The sequence below is a fragment of the Oncorhynchus gorbuscha genome, linkage group LG19 (genome assembly GCF_021184085.1).
Source record: "Oncorhynchus gorbuscha isolate QuinsamMale2020 ecotype Even-year linkage group LG19, OgorEven_v1.0, whole genome shotgun sequence".
Classification (NCBI taxonomy): Eukaryota; Metazoa; Chordata; class Actinopteri; order Salmoniformes; family Salmonidae; genus Oncorhynchus; species Oncorhynchus gorbuscha.
This window is the reverse complement of record NC_060191.1, coordinates 20,949,742-20,969,695: the sequence shown is the minus strand read 5'-3', so window position 1 is coordinate 20,969,695 and position 19,954 is coordinate 20,949,742. Positions and strand designations below refer to the sequence as shown.

Genomic DNA, 19,954 nt, shown 5'->3' with positions numbered 1-19,954 from the left:
GACCAACTGACTGTGAATACAGAGACTTTATTGTAAAAGAGGTAGAGAATACAGGTGTTTTTCACTCACTGTACAGAATGACAGCACTGTTGATATACTCATTCAAACTGTTAATATATCCAGCACACACACTTCATTCATGATATAGACACACAGACAAACAAGCCCAGTAGAAAAGAGAAAACAAACACACTAAATCTTTGGATTTTCTATATTGCCCCCACATCCTCTAAATGCAACTATATCTGAGCTTTAAACGAAAATCCTAAAATATTTGTAATAACAGCATTAATAATATAGCCTAATAAAACAATGGTAACGCAATTTCCCAAGCCTCCCTGCCTACATACCACAGTAACATATAAAGTTGTGGGAAACAAAAACCCATGATCCCAATACAAAACATCACACACACTCACACAAAAATCATACATTCAGCTCATACAAACATAATGAACAGTATCATTGGACAGTAAGAAACAGAAAGGACATACAAAAACTGCAGCCAAGTAAGGGTGATATCATTCTTTCTCCGTTGTCAATCTTTCCATCTATGTCATCGACCCAAAGGGGGCGGGGCCATCAGTCAGAGTCCCCCGAGTGGTCGTTTCCCGGGGAAGTGGCAGAGGGGGGTGTGTTTTGCCCTTGCCAGTTCCCATTAGTCTGCAAAAGAGAAAAAGACGTGGTGACGTGTAGCGGCATTAACCTACACTAACCCCTCTCCACTCCAATACAACTCATCCCAAAGGTTGTTGTTGTGAATGAGAATGTGATCTCAATTAGCTACGAGCTAAAATAAAGATGATTATGTAACATGAAGTGAATGACAGTGAAGTTCCATACTTGTGCTCCCATGTAGACAGGCTGCTCTCCATTTATTGGTGGAACACCCAGGAAAAGGTCTGGTCCAGTGAGTGAGAAGCCCCCCGATCCTGTGGAGGAACAAAAGGGGAGATGTCTTTAATAAGGGCTACTAGGCCTACAACATCAACCTGGTCCCAGATCTGATCCTGTGGAGGAACAAAAGGGGGGGATGTCTTTAATAAGGGCCACTAGGCATATAATATCAGCCTGGTCCCAGATCTGATCCTGTGGAGGAACAAAAGGGGAGATGTCTTTAATAAGGGCCACTAGGCATATAATATCAGCCTGGTCCCAGATCTGATCCTGTGGAGGAACAAAAGGGGGGGTGTCTTTAATAAGGGCTACTATTCATACAATATCAGCCTGGTCCCAGATCCGATTGTGCTGTGAAGCAGACTTCCATCATCGGACAAGGAGTTGGTACGACAGCAGCAAAGGCCCAATTCCGAATTAGGAAATTAGGCAGGTCTTTCCTACGAAATTAGGCAGGCCTTTCCTACGAAATTAGGCAGGCCTTTCCTACGAAATTAGGCAGGCCTTTCCTACGAAATTAGGCAGGCCTTTCCTACGAAATTAGGCAGGCCTTTCCTATGAAATTAGGCAGGCCTTTCCTATGAAATTAGGCAGGCCTTTCCTATGAAATTAGGCAGGCCTTTCCTATGAAATTAGGCAGGCCTTTCCTATGAAATTAGGCAGGCCTTTCCTATGAAATTAGGCAGGCCTTTCCTATGAAATTAGGCAGGCCTTTCCTATGAAATTAGGCAGGCCTTTCCTACGCACTTCTCAGTAGTTGGTGTTCAGACGTATCTTATTCAGTTGCAGACATAGTTCCCTTGCGTGTGCTGATTAAGCTTAATTCAACCTCTGAAAACTCTCCCACTTGCTGGTCAATTTTCTTGTGGAGTTTTCATTCAATAGGGTTTTCAGCACATTTATTTTAAGCCATCCCTTTAAATATGGTGTACCTTTTAGTTAGAATTTGTTTTGACAGACTCAACAGAATATATCGAGAGAATGGGTTCAGAATATTAGGGATCAATGGAAGAAAGCCATCTAAATATATGCATATTCGTCTCCGTTTCAGCACCAATTGGTAGAATTAAAAATAGAAAGCTGATAGATTGTAGATTATTTAGGGTTAGGAAAGTATTTAAAAGAAAGAAAACGGTTGTTTGATTCATTCTGAAAATCACCAAATTCAGTTTTTAAACCATGGTTATGTTGGAAGATCAGTGTACGTAGAATTATAATAGGGAGGATAGTGTAAAATAGTAGACTATACCCTCATCTATTGCCCGCACTAACCATGGAACTGTGTGATGACACAGCCAAGTATTGCGCCATGCGTTGGGTTCAAACTGCTACAGGTTGGTCTGCGCTCCGTTCCATAATGATTTCATTAGCCTAAATGTAGTCCTAGCTCTTTGTAGAGATTGGTTTATGAGGGTTAAGAGACCAGAGGTGGCAGAGCGGGTTGGAATGTAAGGTTGGAGCATAGTCTGAAGGTACGGAGGGGCAGTTCCCCTTGCTGCTCCGTAACACAAAAACACTAACAACCCATCCATTTCTATTATCAATTGAACCATAAACTCAAAACAGTGGTGTGTATCACTAGGCCTGGCTTCCTTTCCTCAGCTCTTACCTGTTGAGTTGGGCGTGTGTGGAGAGTCCTCGTTCTGTGTCGCCACGATGGCCGTCTTCATGGCATAGATGTTGGCCTCCTCTTGGAACTTCCCGATGTTCTTCTTGTAGCGGATTCTCTTGTTGCCAAACCAGTTGCACACCTGTTCAGTTAACGAGCCAGTAAGAGGCTGGTCAATGGAGTCAACTGTATATGGACGTATCAATTGGTGAGCTAATAGTAAGTATATGACGCATATACTTATGACGCAAAGTTACCTGAGAGACAGTGATGCTACACTGTTTGGCTAGTTCTTCTTTGGCCTCTTCACTGGGGTAAGGGTTGGCGAGATGGGAGTAGAAATACTCGTTCAGGACTTCCGTCGCCTGCTTGCTGAAGTTACGTCTCTTACGCCTGACAACACAAAGGTGAGTGTGTTGAGAGTGGGCAAACAACCCAGGCAGAAGTATACGTTTCACAACTACAGTAACAACTGATATTGACACACAATAGTCAATCACAACCTGCACTGTAATAACATGATAATGCTCTGTAAATATGACTGGTATGACCATGAATCACTGTTCATGGGGTGGCAGGGTAGCCTAGTAGTTAGAGCATTGGACTAGTAACCAGAAGGTTACAAGTTCAAATCCCGAGCTGACAACTCTGTCATTCTGCCCCTGAACAGGCAGTTAACCCACTGTTCCTAGGCCATCATTGAAAATAAGAATTTGTTCTTAACTGACTTGCCTAGTAAAATAAAGGTAAAATAAAAATGTATGGAATGTTTTATTCTCCATAAAAAAATACTACCTGAAAATGAATTGTCATTCACTATCATGGCAAGTTTTGACAGGTGTCGTGTCACCACAATAGCAGTGTTACACGCTGACCTGGCGTCGAGGAAGCGGGACCTCAGGATCATGACGGCCTCGCAGGTGCTCTGCTTGAGTTGTGTCTGGATGGAGCTGAACTTGCGGTGGATGATGGCCACCATGCGTTCAATCTCCCGCGGTGACACAGGTCGTGTACGCGACTGCTCCCTCAGCAGGTTCATCACGTGGGTAGTGAACTCACTACAGGCCTACAGGAGACACGGAGACAGAGGGGGGTATTGGAGACAGATATGACAGTCAGTTGGGCTCAAAGGATGGAAGTCAACAGCGGGCCGACACTGTTGACGTCGGTCATTTATGTTCACGTTCAACTATCTCACCTAAATTATAACATCACCACATTTTAGTTTACTTTGCTAAAGGGTGTCATTTTCAGTGTGTGTAAAGTGTCAAATCCCGCCACCTCAAATCAAGTACAGCCAATGAGCCCAGCACACATATATATGAGAGTCAGAGTCAATATGAGTTTGAATCCGGCCCACTGCTCTTTGACTCACCCTCCCTCATCCCCGTCTTTCCAACACTTTACTATCTCTTCAATAAAGCAAAAAAACAACACAAAAGGTTTCGGACTGCCCCACTGCTTTCCCCCCAAAAAACAAGTAGAAAAGTACCTGGTCATATTTCTCCATCTCAGTGTGATAGATGTTGCGAATCTGGCTCAACTTGCTTTTGTAGTCGGAGTGTTCCAGTGAGCTGTCTGGAGACATCCCTCCAGAGCTGGTGGCTGCGGACACCGCCGCTGCCGCCCCGCCACCTTTCTCCGGCCCAGCCACACCCTCCGCCAGCAGCATGTTGTCCAATCGCACCAGCTGTGGGTCCTGTGATTCTTCCTCCTGAGCATTTCGCATTGATAGGCCTGCAACAAGAGAGGTCTGTCAATCTGATTCATGGAAAATTAAGAGTTACAATGTCTCCTATTACACTGAACAAAAATATCAATGCAGCATGCAACAATTTCAAAGATATTACTGAGTTACAGCAATCAGTCAATTTAAGTAAATTCATTAGGCCCTAATCTATGGATTTCACATGACTGGGAATACAGATATGCATCTGTTGGTCACAGATACCTTTTTTTTAAGTAGGGGCTTGGATCCGAAAACTAGCCAGTATCTGGTGTGACCACCATTTGCCTCATGCAGCGCGCGACATCTTCTCACATTGAGTTGATCAGGCTATTTATTGTGGCCTCTGGAATGTTGTCCCACTCCTCTTCAATGGCTGTGCAAAGTTGCTGGATATTGGCGGGAACTGGAACACACTGTCGAACATGTCAGTCCAGAGCATCCCAAACACGCTCAATGGCTGACATTGTGCAGGCCATGGAAGAACTGGGACATTTTCAGCTTCCAGGAACTGTGTACAGATCCTTGCGACATGGGGCCTTGCAGTATCATGCTGAAACATGGATGTTGGCGGCAGATGAATGGCACGACAATTCATTGCATTCACATTTCCATAGATAAAATATAATTGTGTTCGTTGTCCGTCGCTTATGCCTGCCCATACCATAATCCCACCGCCACCATAGGGCGCGTAGTTCACAACGCTGACATCAGCAAACCACTCGCCCACACGACACCATACACACGGTCTGCCATCTGCCCGAAACCGGGATTCATCCATGAAGAGCACACTTCTCCAGCGTCCCATATCCATCGAAGATGAGCATTTGCCCACTGAAGTTGATTACATTGCCTAACTGCAGTCAGGTCAAGACACTGGTGAGGACGACGAGCACGCAGTTCAGCTTCCCTGAGACAGTTTTGACAGTTTGTGGAGAAATTATTCTGTTGTGCATTCCCACAGTTTCATCACCAGTCTGGCTGTTCTCAGTCGATCCCGCAGGTGAAGAAGCCGGATGGTCTGCTTTGTGAGGCTGGTTGGATGTACAGCCTAATCCTCTAAAACAACATTCGAGGTGGTTTATGGTAGCAACAGCTCTGGTGGACATTCCTGCAGTCAGCATACCAATTGCACGATACCTAAAAAAATATATATCTGTGGCATTGTGTTGTGTGACATAACTGCACATTTTAGAGAGGCCTTTTATTGTACCCAGCACAAGGTGTAATGATCATGCTGTTTAATCAGCTTTTTGATATGTCACACCTGTCAGGTGGATTGATTGTCTTGGCAAAGGAGAAATGCTCACTAACAGGGATGTAAATACATCAGTGCACAAAAAAGAATATGGAACATTTCTGGGATATTTTATTTCAGCTCATGAAACATGAGACCAACACTTTACATTTACGTTCAGTGTATATAAAAATATTTTCCCTCTGAGGTACAGACTTGGAGAAGCACTTTGTGGAAGAAACAAGTAACGGAAGGCTCATCTTGCGCAACATTTTTAAAGTCATCATACACAATACATGTTGTTGAAAATTGTAAATAGTTAGAGAATGTTCTGTCATCCAACTGCATGGATTATGCGCAACTCATTATTGTGATGGAGCCAACATTGTTTTCATCACAGATGGTCAGAAACTTTTAAACGAATTAGCAACAAGTTTTAAATCAAACAAAGGGTTTCAATTAGTGAAAATTAACCTACCCGTTTTCTCTTTGATCTCGCATAAGACGCTGAACAAAGCTGGTTTCATTCGATGGCAATTCAATGCGTGTTTTCTGACGAATGAAAAAAAGATAATTGTTATTATTATTAGCTAGCTAACTAGCTACTGTAGCTGTCTATCTAGTTTATCTAGCCAGCTATTTAGCAACGAGCCATTAGCACCAACAAAATATTTGATAAGTTAGCTAGCTCCCTGCTTTCACACGCTTAATATAGCTAGCTAACGTTAACTAGATGACATTCATAACAAACATCGGCTCTGTTGTTCGTGACCTTTTGACTGGAGTTCACTGCAGCCTGCTATACTAACGTTAGCTACGAAATGCTATGGCTAGCTAGCAGCAGCTACAATATGTAGCTAATATGTTAACATTTTATTCGTAGAACAAATGTAACATGAAATGGATGATGTCAAGATTATGGCCACAGTCCGTTGATAATATATTGTTATTCATATACATGTACATATAGCCGTTAGTAGTAACACAAAGCAATAGAGCGTAGCTCGATAACTGGCTAGTTTTAGCTTAGCAAGATTCACCCTCTTCATCGAGTTAGCCACAAATTATTTCGGTTTTTATAAATTTCACAACAACAGGCGTGTAAATAGCCAAGGGGAAGAAGTGATAACCATTTAATAAGGCGTGCAAATAGCTTTATCATGAAACAAAGCCAGTTAGCTATCTAGCAACGTTGTCTACCTAGTTAGCTTATTAAAAAACTTCAAAGTTGAAAAAATGAAAACTTCTGAAAACTTTAGCTATCTCTTGGCCATTGAGCAACTTTGCAGTAAGGTGTAGCTAAATCTGAATAAGTTAGAAACAATTATGACTAACTTTGCTTGTGCTTCGTCCAAACTTTGGTCGGTGATGGTCATGATTTGTTGCAATATGTCACCAATGTCTCTGCGGCTTTCATGTCCATTTTCTGCGCCTTCGTGGCCCGTGTCTCCATCGGAGCGGTGGTGGGAAGATGGATGAACCGAGTTTAGAGGGTGCATACCGGGGTGAGAGCTCAGGCCAAGGCCCCGGCCGTTAGAGGGCCCGTTGCCAGTGAGAGGCTGCTGCTGCAACATCCTGAGCGGCACACAGTGGCGCGGACGAGTAATCACAGTCACACACCCTTCAAAACTCAAACACTAGAGCAGGCCTGCACGAGAGTCCCCTAGCGATTGACAAAGAAAGTCTCGAACAAGAATGTTCATAAATTCGATTTGTACTCCAGACATAGCCCATAGGCTACTGTACTAGGGATATTCATAGCTATGACTTTTAAACTAAGTAAGTATTCTGAACAACCAGGTAGATGGATATAACTATAAGGATGGGGATGTAAAAAAAGAATGATAGCAAAAATTTGTTATGTAAAAACTATTTCATACTCCACGTTTAGGGAGGCCACAAGGGCGTCCAGAATTGTTGTCACAGGGGCCCCAGAACCGCCACTGGAGAAGAGGGGGATCTTTCAATCTGCAAGTAGCCTAATACATTGAGCATTTGCATCCATGATGGGGAAGGGATCATCTTCTGATTTCATGTCAGCGAATTTAATAATGCATCAGCCTCATAATAAGGTCACACACAGTTCTTTACCAATCAAATCATCAAATATTTATTTTCATCACATTTTATTTGTCACTTGCTTTGTGAACAACAGGTGTAGACTAACAGTGAAATTCTTACTTTCGGGCCCTTCCCAACAATGTAGAGAGAGAAATAGAAAAAATAATAACACAATGAATAGATACACCATGAGTAACGATAACTTGGCTATATACACTGGGTACCAGTACAGAGTTGACATGCAGGGGTACTATGAGGTAATTGAGGTAGATTTACATATAGGTAGGGTTAAAGTGACTAGGCAAGAGGATAGATAATAAGTAGTAGCAGCTGTGTATGTGATGAGTCAAAAGAGCTTGAGGGTCAGCGTGGCGGATGTGTTGTGGCCCACTCTCACCATATGGAACAATACAAGCACACCATAATATTAACAGATTTGACAAATTAATTTACAGTGAAAGTTTCATACATCAGTGGGTGATATACAGCAGAACACTTTTTAGAACTACAGAATAGTTCAGACAAGTCATATATGAACATACACAAATGAACATGTGACTAACGTGTGACTATATCTCTCTCCCTCTCTCTCTCACACTTTGTCTACTTCTCCTTTAGCTGCAAGTCAACAGGAAGTATGCCAAACCACAGTCCCTGTCAGAATAACAGAGTGCCTGTTTCAACATGTTGCTGTTTCTGACTGTATGCTGTTCTGCTGAAAATGCAACACAAGCAGAGCAAAACTTCATAGTCATTTCCCCCTTTCTGATGTTCATCTCAAATGATGAGTTTTGACTTTGTTAAAAACAAGGCTATTTGATAACATCGCACCACTTCACTTTTTACAGTAATATTTCATAAATCCATGACACAGAGAGATAGGGCACAAATAAATAGGGGTGGGTTGGGGTAAGAGGAACAGGAAGAGACTAGCGAGCGAGAGCTCGTCACGGTGATATGTGAAGCATAACTGATTCGTTGTCATGAAGAAAACTGCCATGTGAATCAGTGATGCCATGCCTAATCCATGTGGACACAAGAAGATGATGTTTATCAGAAACTGAACTCCAGGAAAACACAGGTACGATAGACTTATTGAGAGTGTGGGTCGGTAAGGTAATGATTGGCAGGCGGGCAAGTACAATCCAAGATAGGAATTCAGTGCCTAAAGAAGTGAGCAGGAAACCAGTCCTGGTTTTTCATAAACACCCCTCTTGAGATTATACCATATTATGCTTACAGGTACAGTAGCCGTTCAGTCTGTGTCACACTAGAAGTCTTCTACATGTGTTGTTGAGAGTTAACATTTTGATCAACTCTATTAGATTACCTAATACATTTTCTTAGAACCAGTTCCACATTCCTCACAATGTACAATAGAACATCAGTTGATATATTTGTCTTATCTCATTTTTTGTCAGGTTTACACTGAGACAAATGGATGTTGTCATGGAATACCCAAAGGTCAAAGTTGAAACAGCTGAAGAGGAGCACTTGGAGGATCTAATCATTATTAAGGAGGGGGATGTTGAGGGAGGGATAGAGACAATAACAGGCAAGAGCAACGATGAAGACTCCAGTGCGGAAGAGGACGCCACTGCCAGACATGGACAGATTGGAAAAGCCAACACTGAAAGCGGAGATGGCGACAAAAGAAAAAAGGATAACCAAATAAATCAAGCAAAAGGAGAGACTGGGACAGAGGAGGGGGTTGAGGACAATAAAGGGATGGATGAATTAGTAATGGATGGCCCGAAAATACATGGCAAGAAAGAAGGGATGGCGATGGTGGATAAAACAGAAAAATACAAAACAACAGAACAAGATTTGGAGACGGACAAACCATCACAAGGATTACAAGTTGACACAAATAGACATCTTCCCTTTGACCAGTTGCCCAAAGATACGCTGAGCCCAGAGCATGCCCAAAAACAGGTCTATAGCATGTGCTTTCACTAAAAAATACTGCAATTTCCCTTGTGCCCACAATTACAATAATTCCGCTATTGGGTTTTCTTTCACGTATAGAAAAAGAACAAACAACATCCCAGTGGTGGAAGAATAAGGGGTTCATTTTGTGGTTACAGAATGTATATGTGTGGAAATGCCAGCGGATTTTAAATGAGTAGTGATACCCCCCATTTTGAAGTCCTTGATAATGACTACTCTTTCTGCAACCTGTCTTTCCCAGCCTCAACGGTTAACCCCTTACTTCCCAGACGCTCTGTATGACCTGGTCTTTACTCTGCAAGAAGGAAGGCGACTCAATGACCAGCGGTGCTCGTTCAGAGGGAGGAGAAGATGCCATTCTGAACCCAACACCTACATTCCGGCCCACAGAGCCCACAGAGGTGATAGAATGTGAAAACAACTCCCTGTAATAATAACTAAGTGACTGTGGTAAACATAACAACTTTTGCCATTAGCTTCCCTTGTTTCAACATTGACACGCTGACTCACTTCAAATGACAGAAGGGGAAAAGCTGTAAATAACTGTACGGTACCAACATCCATCGAAGCGCTTCTATCATATAACTGTGGCAGGGACACACATTAGGATGTCATCTGTACATTAGTAAAATATTGAAATAATATTGCTTGAATGATTAACTAGGACACTAAATGAACTAGGCCATTAAATGTAGCATGCCTCCACTCTCTTTTCTCCTCTTCCATTCCCAACAGTGCATTTCTCCTCAATGACCTCGCTGCAGAAAGACGAGTTCTTTGACTTGGTGGCTACTTCCCAAGGCCGTCGGCTTGACGACCAGCGGGTGGAACTACATGACACCCCACCCCTTAAGCCGAAAGCCAATAAGAAGAGGAGCAGCGTAAAATATACAAAACCTAAAAAGTCTGCTCCAATTGCAGTGCAGAACGAGGACTTGTACAATATGATTCTCATCTCGCAAGTAAGTAACTGTAATCACCCAAGCTGCCAATAGTCAATTTGACCAAAACATTATTTTGTTCTTGTCATAAGCAAAATATAATGTAGGCATCATGTCATATGGTGTTACGTTAATATCATGTTACAGTGCTACATTGGCATAACAGATGAAGGATCTTCATTTTCCTGCGCCCCAGGAAATGCAATGACTTTGTGCTTTACATAAATGAACGGAAAACCCGCACTAACACAGTTATATTAACAGTATTTCCCTTTTCAAGTAGCTTAATTTTGGCCAGTTTATAGCCTAACCACCGATCATGCAACATCATGGACTAAACATTCAAATGCTGTTGCTGCAGGATTATTTTACTGCAACAATACTGGTCAAAGGAATATCCTACACCTGTATGTCATGTGCTGTAACATGGCATTGGGTATTATGTTGTATGGTGTAACAACATATCATGTCATATGGTGTATAAGCATGATGTTATGTGATGTTACGTAGGCGTTAATGTCTTGTCTCCTTACCTCAGGTCCAGTGTAAAATAGGCATCAAACCATGTGGTGTTTCTGACTGTCTCTGTACTTCAGGCCCAGGGTAGGCTGGAGGAGCAGCGCAGTGTGGCCCCAGGGCCTATGGATGATGAGGACTTCTTTTCCTTACTGCTGAGTGTCCAGGGAGGACGCATGGAGGACCAGAGGACTGAGTTGCCAGGGATTCTGGGAACCTGAGAGATACACATGCTGTAGAGATGGGCTCAACTGGCTCAGAGTATGTGGTGTAGCCCTATAGAGCAATGGATTTTGCTTCTTATTCACCTGGCCAGACCAGGCATGACCATTTTGTTCTGTTATGGTCTGAGTTGACAGTATCATCTGTATCGATACCTGCATCAGTCATTTAATAAAAAAATTGTATGTGAATAATAGAGGCGTCATTTCAGTTGCATAATGCTGTAGAGACTAATTCCAATGTGTGTTGTATGATATTAAGCTTACAGAGTGGGCTGATTTGTATGTTGACTGCACAATAATTTGGATGTTATTCAAAATGCCCCTACGCTTTGGGGTGCTTTAAATGTGTTTATTGCAATATGAGGAAATGAGTTTTGCTCCCCACAGCAGTGAACAAGTATGAATGAGAGTGTTTGTGTTTCCATCTTATATTTGAATTCAGCTCCTCACGAGAATAAAATAAGCGTTAAATGTTTGACCTGCATCAAGAGTGTTTCTACTTGTTCCCCGAGAAGGCTTCTGATAAAGTCCCTCAGCCTTTGTCTACTGGACTCCACAGAGATTTTGAGGGCCAATGCAAGGGCCAGCACAGCATCAAAACCCTGGGGGCCTCCAGGAAGCCTGCAGTCTTGTCAGACTCCAGTCCACTCCAACTGAGACGGCAACTTTCAGAGGAAGTCTTGAACTGTCTGTGCAGAGAAGGTGGTAAGTGATGAGGAAGAATGCTTATTATGGCAGTTCCTCAAAGTGTGATTCAACATGCAAAAGGCCCTCACACATTTGAGCTATCTTCATTGCAGGTTGAATAAGATGAGGAAAAAATAAGAAACCTGCACACTGCTGACGAAGGCATTGGGGCCAATACTTAAAGATTATTAAAGAGCAGTGATAATAGCAAGAGCAGTGAAAAGTTATCATATCATATGACAACTGGCTGCTCGAAGGTCAAAATGCTAAGAATACTCTGTGCAACACAAGGCACTTGAAGTGGAGTCCTTTCGTTAACTTTCTTTAGCCTTCTAGACCTTCTTTACAATTGTTACAAACAAAGTCCCAAAGTCAGAGAAACTGTTTTGGTGGGATATTAAAAGGAGGATTCTTTTTTTAAATACAAAAAAAGATAAAGACACAAAATAGATGCAATTGTGAAAGAAAGGCATGAGACAGGCATTGAGGAAAACGTCAACAAACCAACCAAAAGTGTAGACTATACACTGAGCTACAGCCTGTCATCAAAGCAATCTTCTCAATATATCATACAGTAGTCTGGTAGCATTGCCTGGAATCCAATGAAGGAGAGAGTGACATAATAATGTAAAGGTCTCATTTCTTTATAATGTATGCATAATGGTGCTTTTTTCAGAATGTTGAGGTTCTCAATCCCAGGCAATTTGCCATAACCACTCAATATGCATTATTCAATTGTCAAACGACAGATATCTGCCTTTACATTACAGTGTTGCAATGCTGTTAGGCTAGACTACATGTGCTGAGGATTAATTGTCCACAGCAAAGTGGAAATGTATCAACTTCATCCCTTTAACTGTTCAACCATTGTTGACAACAGCAAGGAAAACACACTTGTTCATTTAATATGTATCCAATAAATATGTATCATACGTTTGCGGCTTGCTTTATGCTCATATACGCTCTGATTCCATTTAAATTAATAGATTTCCCCCATGTATAAAAGGCAGAAGGGTGCTTCTGGTCCAGGGCGTTAATGCAGTTCCTCCACCTTATTAACTTTTTTATTTTATTTTATTTATTTTTTTCCTCCACCTTATTAACTCGTGACCAAAAGCCCGCCCCGTGACATCATACTTCAAAACAAGGATGCACCTCAAATAAAGAAATGGAATCGTTCGCCACAATCGAAGATCACGTGGATACGGAAAAAGCTGTAGAATCAGCGCCCTTGTCAAGTTCTTATCTACTCAAAGGTAGGCTAAGTGTTGATGTATAAATTAGACTTTTCAATCAACCTTACAGTGGGGCACAGGCTATAGCAGGGGTATTCAACTCTTTATTGAGGTCCGGAGCCTGCTGGGTTTCTGTTCTAGCTGATCATTATGTGCGCAGACCTGGGTCTGAATGAGTCCCTCCTGATTAGAGGGGAACAAAGAAAACGCAGTGGAACTGGCTTCGAAGTCAAGAGTTGAGTTTGAGGGGGCTATACATTTAGTTTGCATGGGTTATGCTTCATCCTAATTGATTGTAAAAGCAGTTGACAAATCAATTGGATATCAAATCGATGCAAAATCGCATACTTTTTGTTAGTTTACTTCTGATACATTGTTACAACACCATAAAATAATTGTATCATGGACTGTCGGCTACTGTTCCAGTTGGTAATGCATCGCAGCATTCTCTTCTTGTTTCAACCCTTTTCCATTTAAGTGAACAAATGTTGAAGTTGTCATTTCGGCAATAGTATTTCACAGTTCCTAAAACTACTTTGACCTCGTTGCTTTCCCTTCAGATGTTGTCACTTGTTGTCCTGATGATCCTGTTTCAACCAGAAGAGGGAGGCTCCTCACCTATCTCCTGTTACAACGATCAAGGGGAAGCTGTTGACTGGTGAGAAAACAGTTCTGGGCAGACTGAAGATGGAACTGATATGACCTCCTTCTTCCCGTAGGTCTGTTAGTTACTTAGTCACAGACCGAGTGTATAGCAAGGTATGGGGTGGCAGGTAGCCTAGTAGTTAGAGCATTGGGCCGCTAACCAAAAGGTTGCTAGATCGAATCCCTGAGCTGACAAGGTAAACATCTGTTGTTCTGCCCATGAACAAGGCAGAATTTGTTCTTAACTGACTTGCCTGGTTATATATATTTTTTACATGCTAAAACAACACACAGTACTGAGAATCAAATACTTTCTCTCAGGTTCTATCTCTACAAACTCCCCCATGTTGATCGTGAATTTCCCAATGATGGACAGAGTTATCTACTGATGGACAAAGGGAGCGAGGGATGGACGGATGGAAATGTGTTGGTAAATGACAGCACTGGAGCCCTGGGGAGGACCGTGGGCCAGCTGTATGAGCAGAGGAAGGTCTGGTTCCTTCTATTATTAATATCTGACCACGTTAGAATGAACCGTGAAACTTAAAGGGAAAATCCACTCAAAAACTATCAGGCCCAAAATGTTTTTTCATGTTTCTTGGAAGTTAAATATCTTGAAACTTGACTGCTGACTTGCAAACCATTTTGGGACTGTATGAACAGTCGACTAATTAAAAAAAAGACCAAAAGATTGTTTTTGAGTGGATTTTCCCTTTAAGTTTCACTTGCAACACATGTATATACCACTGCTGAGGTTTTATTTTAGGTAGCTGCCCCCTCCCTCTTTATGTCACAGTGGAATGAGACAGAATGACACAAAAAATCTAAATGTGGATCTATAACTTTTTTCTGGGTTGTTTCTTTCACTGTCTAATTTTCACTAAGGTGCAATTGGAGTTTTCTTTTCACCCAGACAGCCATGATAAATAAATACAGCATATGACATCTTATCAAATAACAAACACTATTGGCACTATAACCCTTGTTTGTTTCTGAGTTTAGAGTGTGCAATATATATGAAAGTCTATATCTTCTGATGATGAGTGTGTGTACTTTCTTTTGCAGAATGGTGACATTGCATACATCCTGTACAATGACCAGAGACCACCCGAGGAGGGAGAAAAAGGATTTGGTTTCCTTAGTAGCCGAGGTGGCCACACCAAAGGTCAGGACAATATAAACCTCAGCTGTATACTGTAACCAGGCATTACATTGTAATGCTAACCTCAGTACCCAGGCCTCTGGCCAGCTCCTCCATTTGTAGCATGTTCATGTTTTTGTCTGACGAGAGAGTATGTACTGTTGTGAAATGACTGTTTTCAATGTGTGTGTTATCTCCCTCTCTCCATCTCAGGTGTTGTCTTATTGGACAAGACACAGGGCTATTGGTTGGTCCACAGCACCCCTCATTTCCCCCCTGTAAAGGAAATCGGGCAATATTCCTACCCGGGTAGTGGTGTACAGAACGGACAGAACTTCATCTGTGTGACCTACCCACTGGAACGCTTTCAGGCCATTGGTGAGACTGTAATCCTGTAAAAGTCATTTGGAATACTATAAATGGAATACTATAAATGGAATACTATAAATATAATTCTGAAAAGTATCTTGGATTATCCACCCTGTTATAATATATGAAACTGAATTGTTTCATGAAGACACAAATGTGTTCTATTTCATGTGACTGTTTCATGCTGGGACAGACTGTCTGTGCGTACCACCCGAGCCGACTAGGTGGAATATCTGTTGACGTGCCCTTGAGCAAGGCACTTAACCCTCATTTTCTCCAGGGGTGCCGTACTATTATTGCTGACCCTACAAACTAAGTCCTATGTCATAGTCATTCTCCACAGTAATAGTGGGTCTTTAATGGTAAAGTACTGCTGCCCCTATCACTGAAAAACCTGCATGCAATGAACTTAAAAATTACAATTAACTCATTATTACGCAATAGCTAATAAAGCCACATTAATGTTGACACAATAATTGTGAACGAAAAATGACATTTGCATAAACAATTTAGGTCATTAGCATTTTAGCATATTGTAATAGCAAGTACCACTACAACCTGGCTAGCAAATGGTGCTGTTACCGTAGTGACAGATAGGGTTATCCTCTATGGCACTGTAACCATAGAGACCATACTCCTCCCGCGGTGCGATGTTTGCTCTGTAAGTTTCATGTCTCTCGTGGAGTTATACTGAACAAAAATAGAAACACAACATGCGACATGTCTGGTGAGTATGCAGGCCATGGAAGAGCTGGGACATTTCCAGCTTCCAGGAATTGTTTACAGATCCTTGTGACATGGGACCGTGCATTATCATGCTGAAACATGAGGTGATGGCGGCGGATGAATGGCATGACAATGGGCCTCAGGATCTCTTCATGGTATCTCTGTGCATTCAAAATAGCCATTGTTAAAATGCAATTGTATTCGTTGTCTGTAGCTTATGCCTGCCTATACCATAACCCCACCGCCACCATGGAACACTCTCTTCACAACGTTGACGTCAGCAAACTGCTCGCACACACAACGCCATACATGTGGTCTGCAGTTGTGAGGGCGGTTGGACGTACTGCCAAATTCTCTATTTGGATGCAGCGTATGGTAGAGAAATGAACATTCAATTATCTGTCAACCGCTTTGGTGGACATTCCAGCAGTCAGCATGCCAATTGCATGCTCACTCAAAACTTGAGACATTTGTGGCATTTTATTGTCCCCAGCACAAGGTGCACCTGTGTAACAATAGTGCTGTTTATTCAGATTCTTAATATGCCACATCTGACAGGTGGATGGATTATCCTGGCAAAGGAGAAATGCTCACTAACAGGGATGTAAACAAATTTGTGCCCAAAATTTGAGATTGAAAAAGCTATTTGTGTGTATGGAACATTTCTGGGAACTTTTTATTTCAGCTCATGAAACATGGGACCAACACTTCGTGTTGCGTATATATTTTTGTTCAGCTTAAGACGAGTGTCATTAATTGTGATGGGAGTTCTCAGTGGAGGCCAACTTCCATCAACCTCAAAGCATTGTCTTGTCTTAAAATGTTTTCAATCTCAGCCACAGTCAGTGGTCTTGTATGCTACTCTGTTTGAAGAATTTGAAAAGTTGTCATAGTAATAAGTCATGCTCTAGATTAAGATAGTACTTGTCTTGGAACTTGGTGCCTATTTACATTTTTTTATTTAACCTTTATTTAACTAGTCGGTTAAGAACAAATTCTTATTTACAATGGCGGCCAAACCGGATTGATCAGTCAATTCATCATTATTTGCTTTACTTTTGACACAATTCATTGATTGAAATGTTTGAAGTGTTCAGTTGACATGTATTATGTTTTAAATTGCAGGAGAGCAGTTGCAGATCAACCAGCCCAATGTGTATGACTGCGGTGTCCCTGCTTCCTTGGCCTCTCTGGTGCCCGCACTGGCTGACGTCTGTAACAACAGCCAAGGTCAGATGGCCTATAGCAGCTTACCGCACACCCAACCTGCATCCAATCGCAGTGTGCCTCTCACCTCATTGGGTGGAACCGAGTTCATCAGCTTTGCCAAGGGGAGATCATTCAATAATGGTAAGGAACAATTTAGAAACAATTAATTTGTCATTTTTTTGTACTGTTGAAGTGTTGTTTCATGGTAAGAATGACTATTCATGTCATTACCGTTTTGTCATTGTGATTGACCCAACATTTAACCGCAATATTCCCATTTCCCCTCCTCCTGTCTCCCATTAGAAATGGCATATATTATTATTATTATTATTATTATATTATTAGATCTGTACCACTCCTGGGTGGCTCCCTCCCTCCAGTCAGACCTCCTAGTCCAGTTCTGGATCCGCTCCACTGGCATCCTGCCCTCTGACTGCTCCCTGGGCTGGAAGGTCCTGGACATCCAGCTTATCTCCCCAGGCGGGAGGATCACCTTCAAGGCCTCCAACGACCACTCCAAGTGGGCCGTGAGTACCACCGGGGGTGGGTTGGATGGAGCTGCTGGCTGGGTGTGTGTGGGCGACATCAACCGCAACGAGGCTGAGGAGAAGAGAGGGGGCGGGACGGTGTGCCTGCAGGACGCCACGGTGTGGAAGGCCTATCGGACAGCGGCGCTGGAGTGTGAGATGTGCGGGGGAGGGACTAGCGGGTGTGATGTGGACGTAGAGGATGCAAGGCACTACCAGGGAGATATGAAGCAGTAAGCATCAGTGTAAAGTTACTAGTAGGCACACAGTTCACTGAGCAGGTAGGTGTATTATTATTGAGCTCCATGAACAAGGTACCCCGTAGAATGTTGATTAATAAGGTACCAGCATCTAATTCACCTTTTTTATGGCAGTTTTGGAGTGTTTCATAAATTGCCATGAATAGAAACATACTTGAAAGGGAAGTGGCACTCCTGTAATCATTAAACAATGATCATATTGATGCACGCTATGTAGTTCTATAAGTTGCTAATGACTGTAGGCAATGTTGATTGTGATCTCAGGTATGTTTTTAGACATTTTATGTGTGTCTGTTTTCAACCTCTTTTATGTGACAAATGATTTAACAAAAAAAAAAAGATTGTTAAAGTATGTGTCATGTTTTTTCTTGAATTCTCTTTTACTTTTTAGTCAAACGTGTGGCGACCTTTTCAGCGTTCAGCTCGAAACAGGCAAAGATACTGTTTTCTGCGCAAATATTTTGCATAATGTTCTTCATTAAACTTCCTCATCCACCAACAAGCTAGATACTAAAACACAGTCTGAATCTTTTAGATGTACATTTATTTGGTAAGAATAGACACGGCAGAATTACGGCACACATCCGGGGAGTTGCATAGAAATTCCTCATATTACCGACGCATCAAAATGCGTCCATAGAAAAAGGAAATGTATCACACTAAAACAAATAGGGCATATGTAGTGCATAAACATGCAAGCATATACAGCACTGTGAATGTACATCATATGTACTTTTACATTCCAATGCCGACATCACAGATGCTTCATGTCAAATGGCACCCTATTAAGCGCACTACTTTTGACCAGGGCTCTGGTGAAAGGTAACACTATTAGGGAATAGGGTGCCATTTGGGACACTAGTGGCTCAAGCACCAATGAGAGAAAGGCACTAAACAATCAGTAGCTTAGCCTGGCGCTAACACTTCATCAAATTACGTTACCCAGAATCCTCTCTCCTCTCCCTGGAACTACCGTGTCTATGCTTCAGCCTTAGTAGAGACTTCAACAGCACTGGGTAGTGTGGCCAGAGTTCACAAGAGTTCATCAGTTAGGGCCTTCCACAATCTGTTCCCCATGCGCCCTTATGCATACAGGTTTTCCTTCCTACTGGTCTCATCCTCATTGGATAGAAGCAGAGCCTTCTGCAAAACCCTCTACATTCAGTTCCTGGACTAAAGACATTGCATAATGAAACCTTAATAGCTGTCAGATCTCTATCAAACGTCAGAGAAGATATCAATTAAACATCATTCAGTGATAGGTGAGAATAACTCACTAACCTGGCATGGGTCTTTGAGGACTGACTTTGGGTGCACTGGTTGAAGTATACTTCAGACAGACTTCCATTTCAACTACCAACTAAACCCATTCAGAGACCATTGATAAAGATTAGCTTATGCTGTATTGAAAAGTTTAGCATTCAGGTGCAATGGGGCTGCAGCGTAGCCTAGTGGTTAGAGCGTTGGACTAGTAACCGGAAGGTTGTGAGTTCAAACCCCCGAGCTGACAAGGTACAAATGAACAGGCAGTTAACCCACTGTTCCCAGGCCGTCATTGAAAATAAGAATATGTTCTTAACTGACTTGCCTGGTTAAATAAAGGTAAAAAAAAATAAATGGTAGACATCTTTTCAATACGCACAACAGTGTCTTCACGTGAATTGTTTAGGTTAAGAGTTTGTGGGTTGATGTTGTTATGCCTAATGGTTAATACTCAACACATGACTTCTGTATGGGAGTGGCAAGGCTGTAAATGTGTTGTAATTGACATAAGATACTACCGGAGCTACTATCATTCAATGAAATGTGCACAAAACCCAAGTGAAATGATCATGTTTATCTTTGTAACGTGTTGTGCTCATTTGAAATGGTTGCAATTTGGGGCAATTTCATATATTTCCTGTTACTTCAAAATGAATAACATGTCATTCTGACACTTGTTGATTGCTCCTTGTGAATGTAAACACGATCATGACATCGTCAACACATAAAAA

At 42.0% G+C, this 19,954-nt stretch overlaps 3 protein-coding genes across 4 annotated transcripts; 2 read left to right on the top strand and 1 right to left on the bottom strand.

Annotated features, from left to right (window-relative positions):
* Nucleotides 1-11: 11 nt before the first annotated feature.
* Nucleotides 12-7,127, bottom strand: LOC124005230 (pre-B-cell leukemia transcription factor 1-like). The gene is made up of 8 exons (XM_046314288.1): nt 6,805-7,127; nt 5,948-6,021; nt 3,999-4,243; nt 3,382-3,572; nt 2,764-2,899; nt 2,507-2,648; nt 844-932; nt 12-663 (listed from the first exon to the last, which is right to left on the bottom strand). Exons 1-8 carry the CDS (start codon nt 7,041-7,043, stop codon nt 583-585), a joined length of 1,197 nt encoding a protein of 398 aa, XP_046170244.1. The 5' UTR covers nt 7,044-7,127; the 3' UTR covers nt 12-582.
* A 1,318-nt stretch (nt 7,128-8,445) lies between these two features.
* Nucleotides 8,446-11,636, top strand: LOC124005232 (G-protein-signaling modulator 1-like). Of its 2 annotated transcripts, none has more exons than XM_046314290.1 (5): nt 8,446-8,611; nt 8,952-9,465; nt 9,722-9,881; nt 10,216-10,442; nt 11,018-11,636. In XM_046314290.1, exons 2-5 carry the CDS (start codon nt 8,968-8,970, stop codon nt 11,156-11,158), a joined length of 1,026 nt encoding a protein of 341 aa, XP_046170246.1. In that variant the 5' UTR covers nt 8,446-8,611; nt 8,952-8,967; the 3' UTR covers nt 11,159-11,636. The 2 variants fall into 2 exon arrangements, with proteins under 2 accessions (XP_046170246.1, XP_046170247.1); XM_046314291.1 differs by lacking the exon at nt 8,446-8,611 and adding an exon at nt 8,633-8,772.
* Nucleotides 11,637-12,973: 1,337 nt separating this feature from the next.
* On the top strand, nt 12,974-18,312 carry LOC124005231 (deoxyribonuclease-2-alpha-like). The gene is made up of 7 exons (XM_046314289.1): nt 12,974-13,104; nt 13,644-13,741; nt 14,050-14,218; nt 14,794-14,893; nt 15,083-15,247; nt 17,090-17,314; nt 17,519-18,312. The coding sequence occupies exons 2-7, from the start codon at nt 13,644-13,646 to the stop codon at nt 17,935-17,937; spliced, it is 1,176 nt and encodes a 391-aa protein (XP_046170245.1). The 5' UTR covers nt 12,974-13,104; the 3' UTR covers nt 17,938-18,312.
* The last annotated feature ends 1,642 nt before the right edge of the window (nt 18,313-19,954 follow it).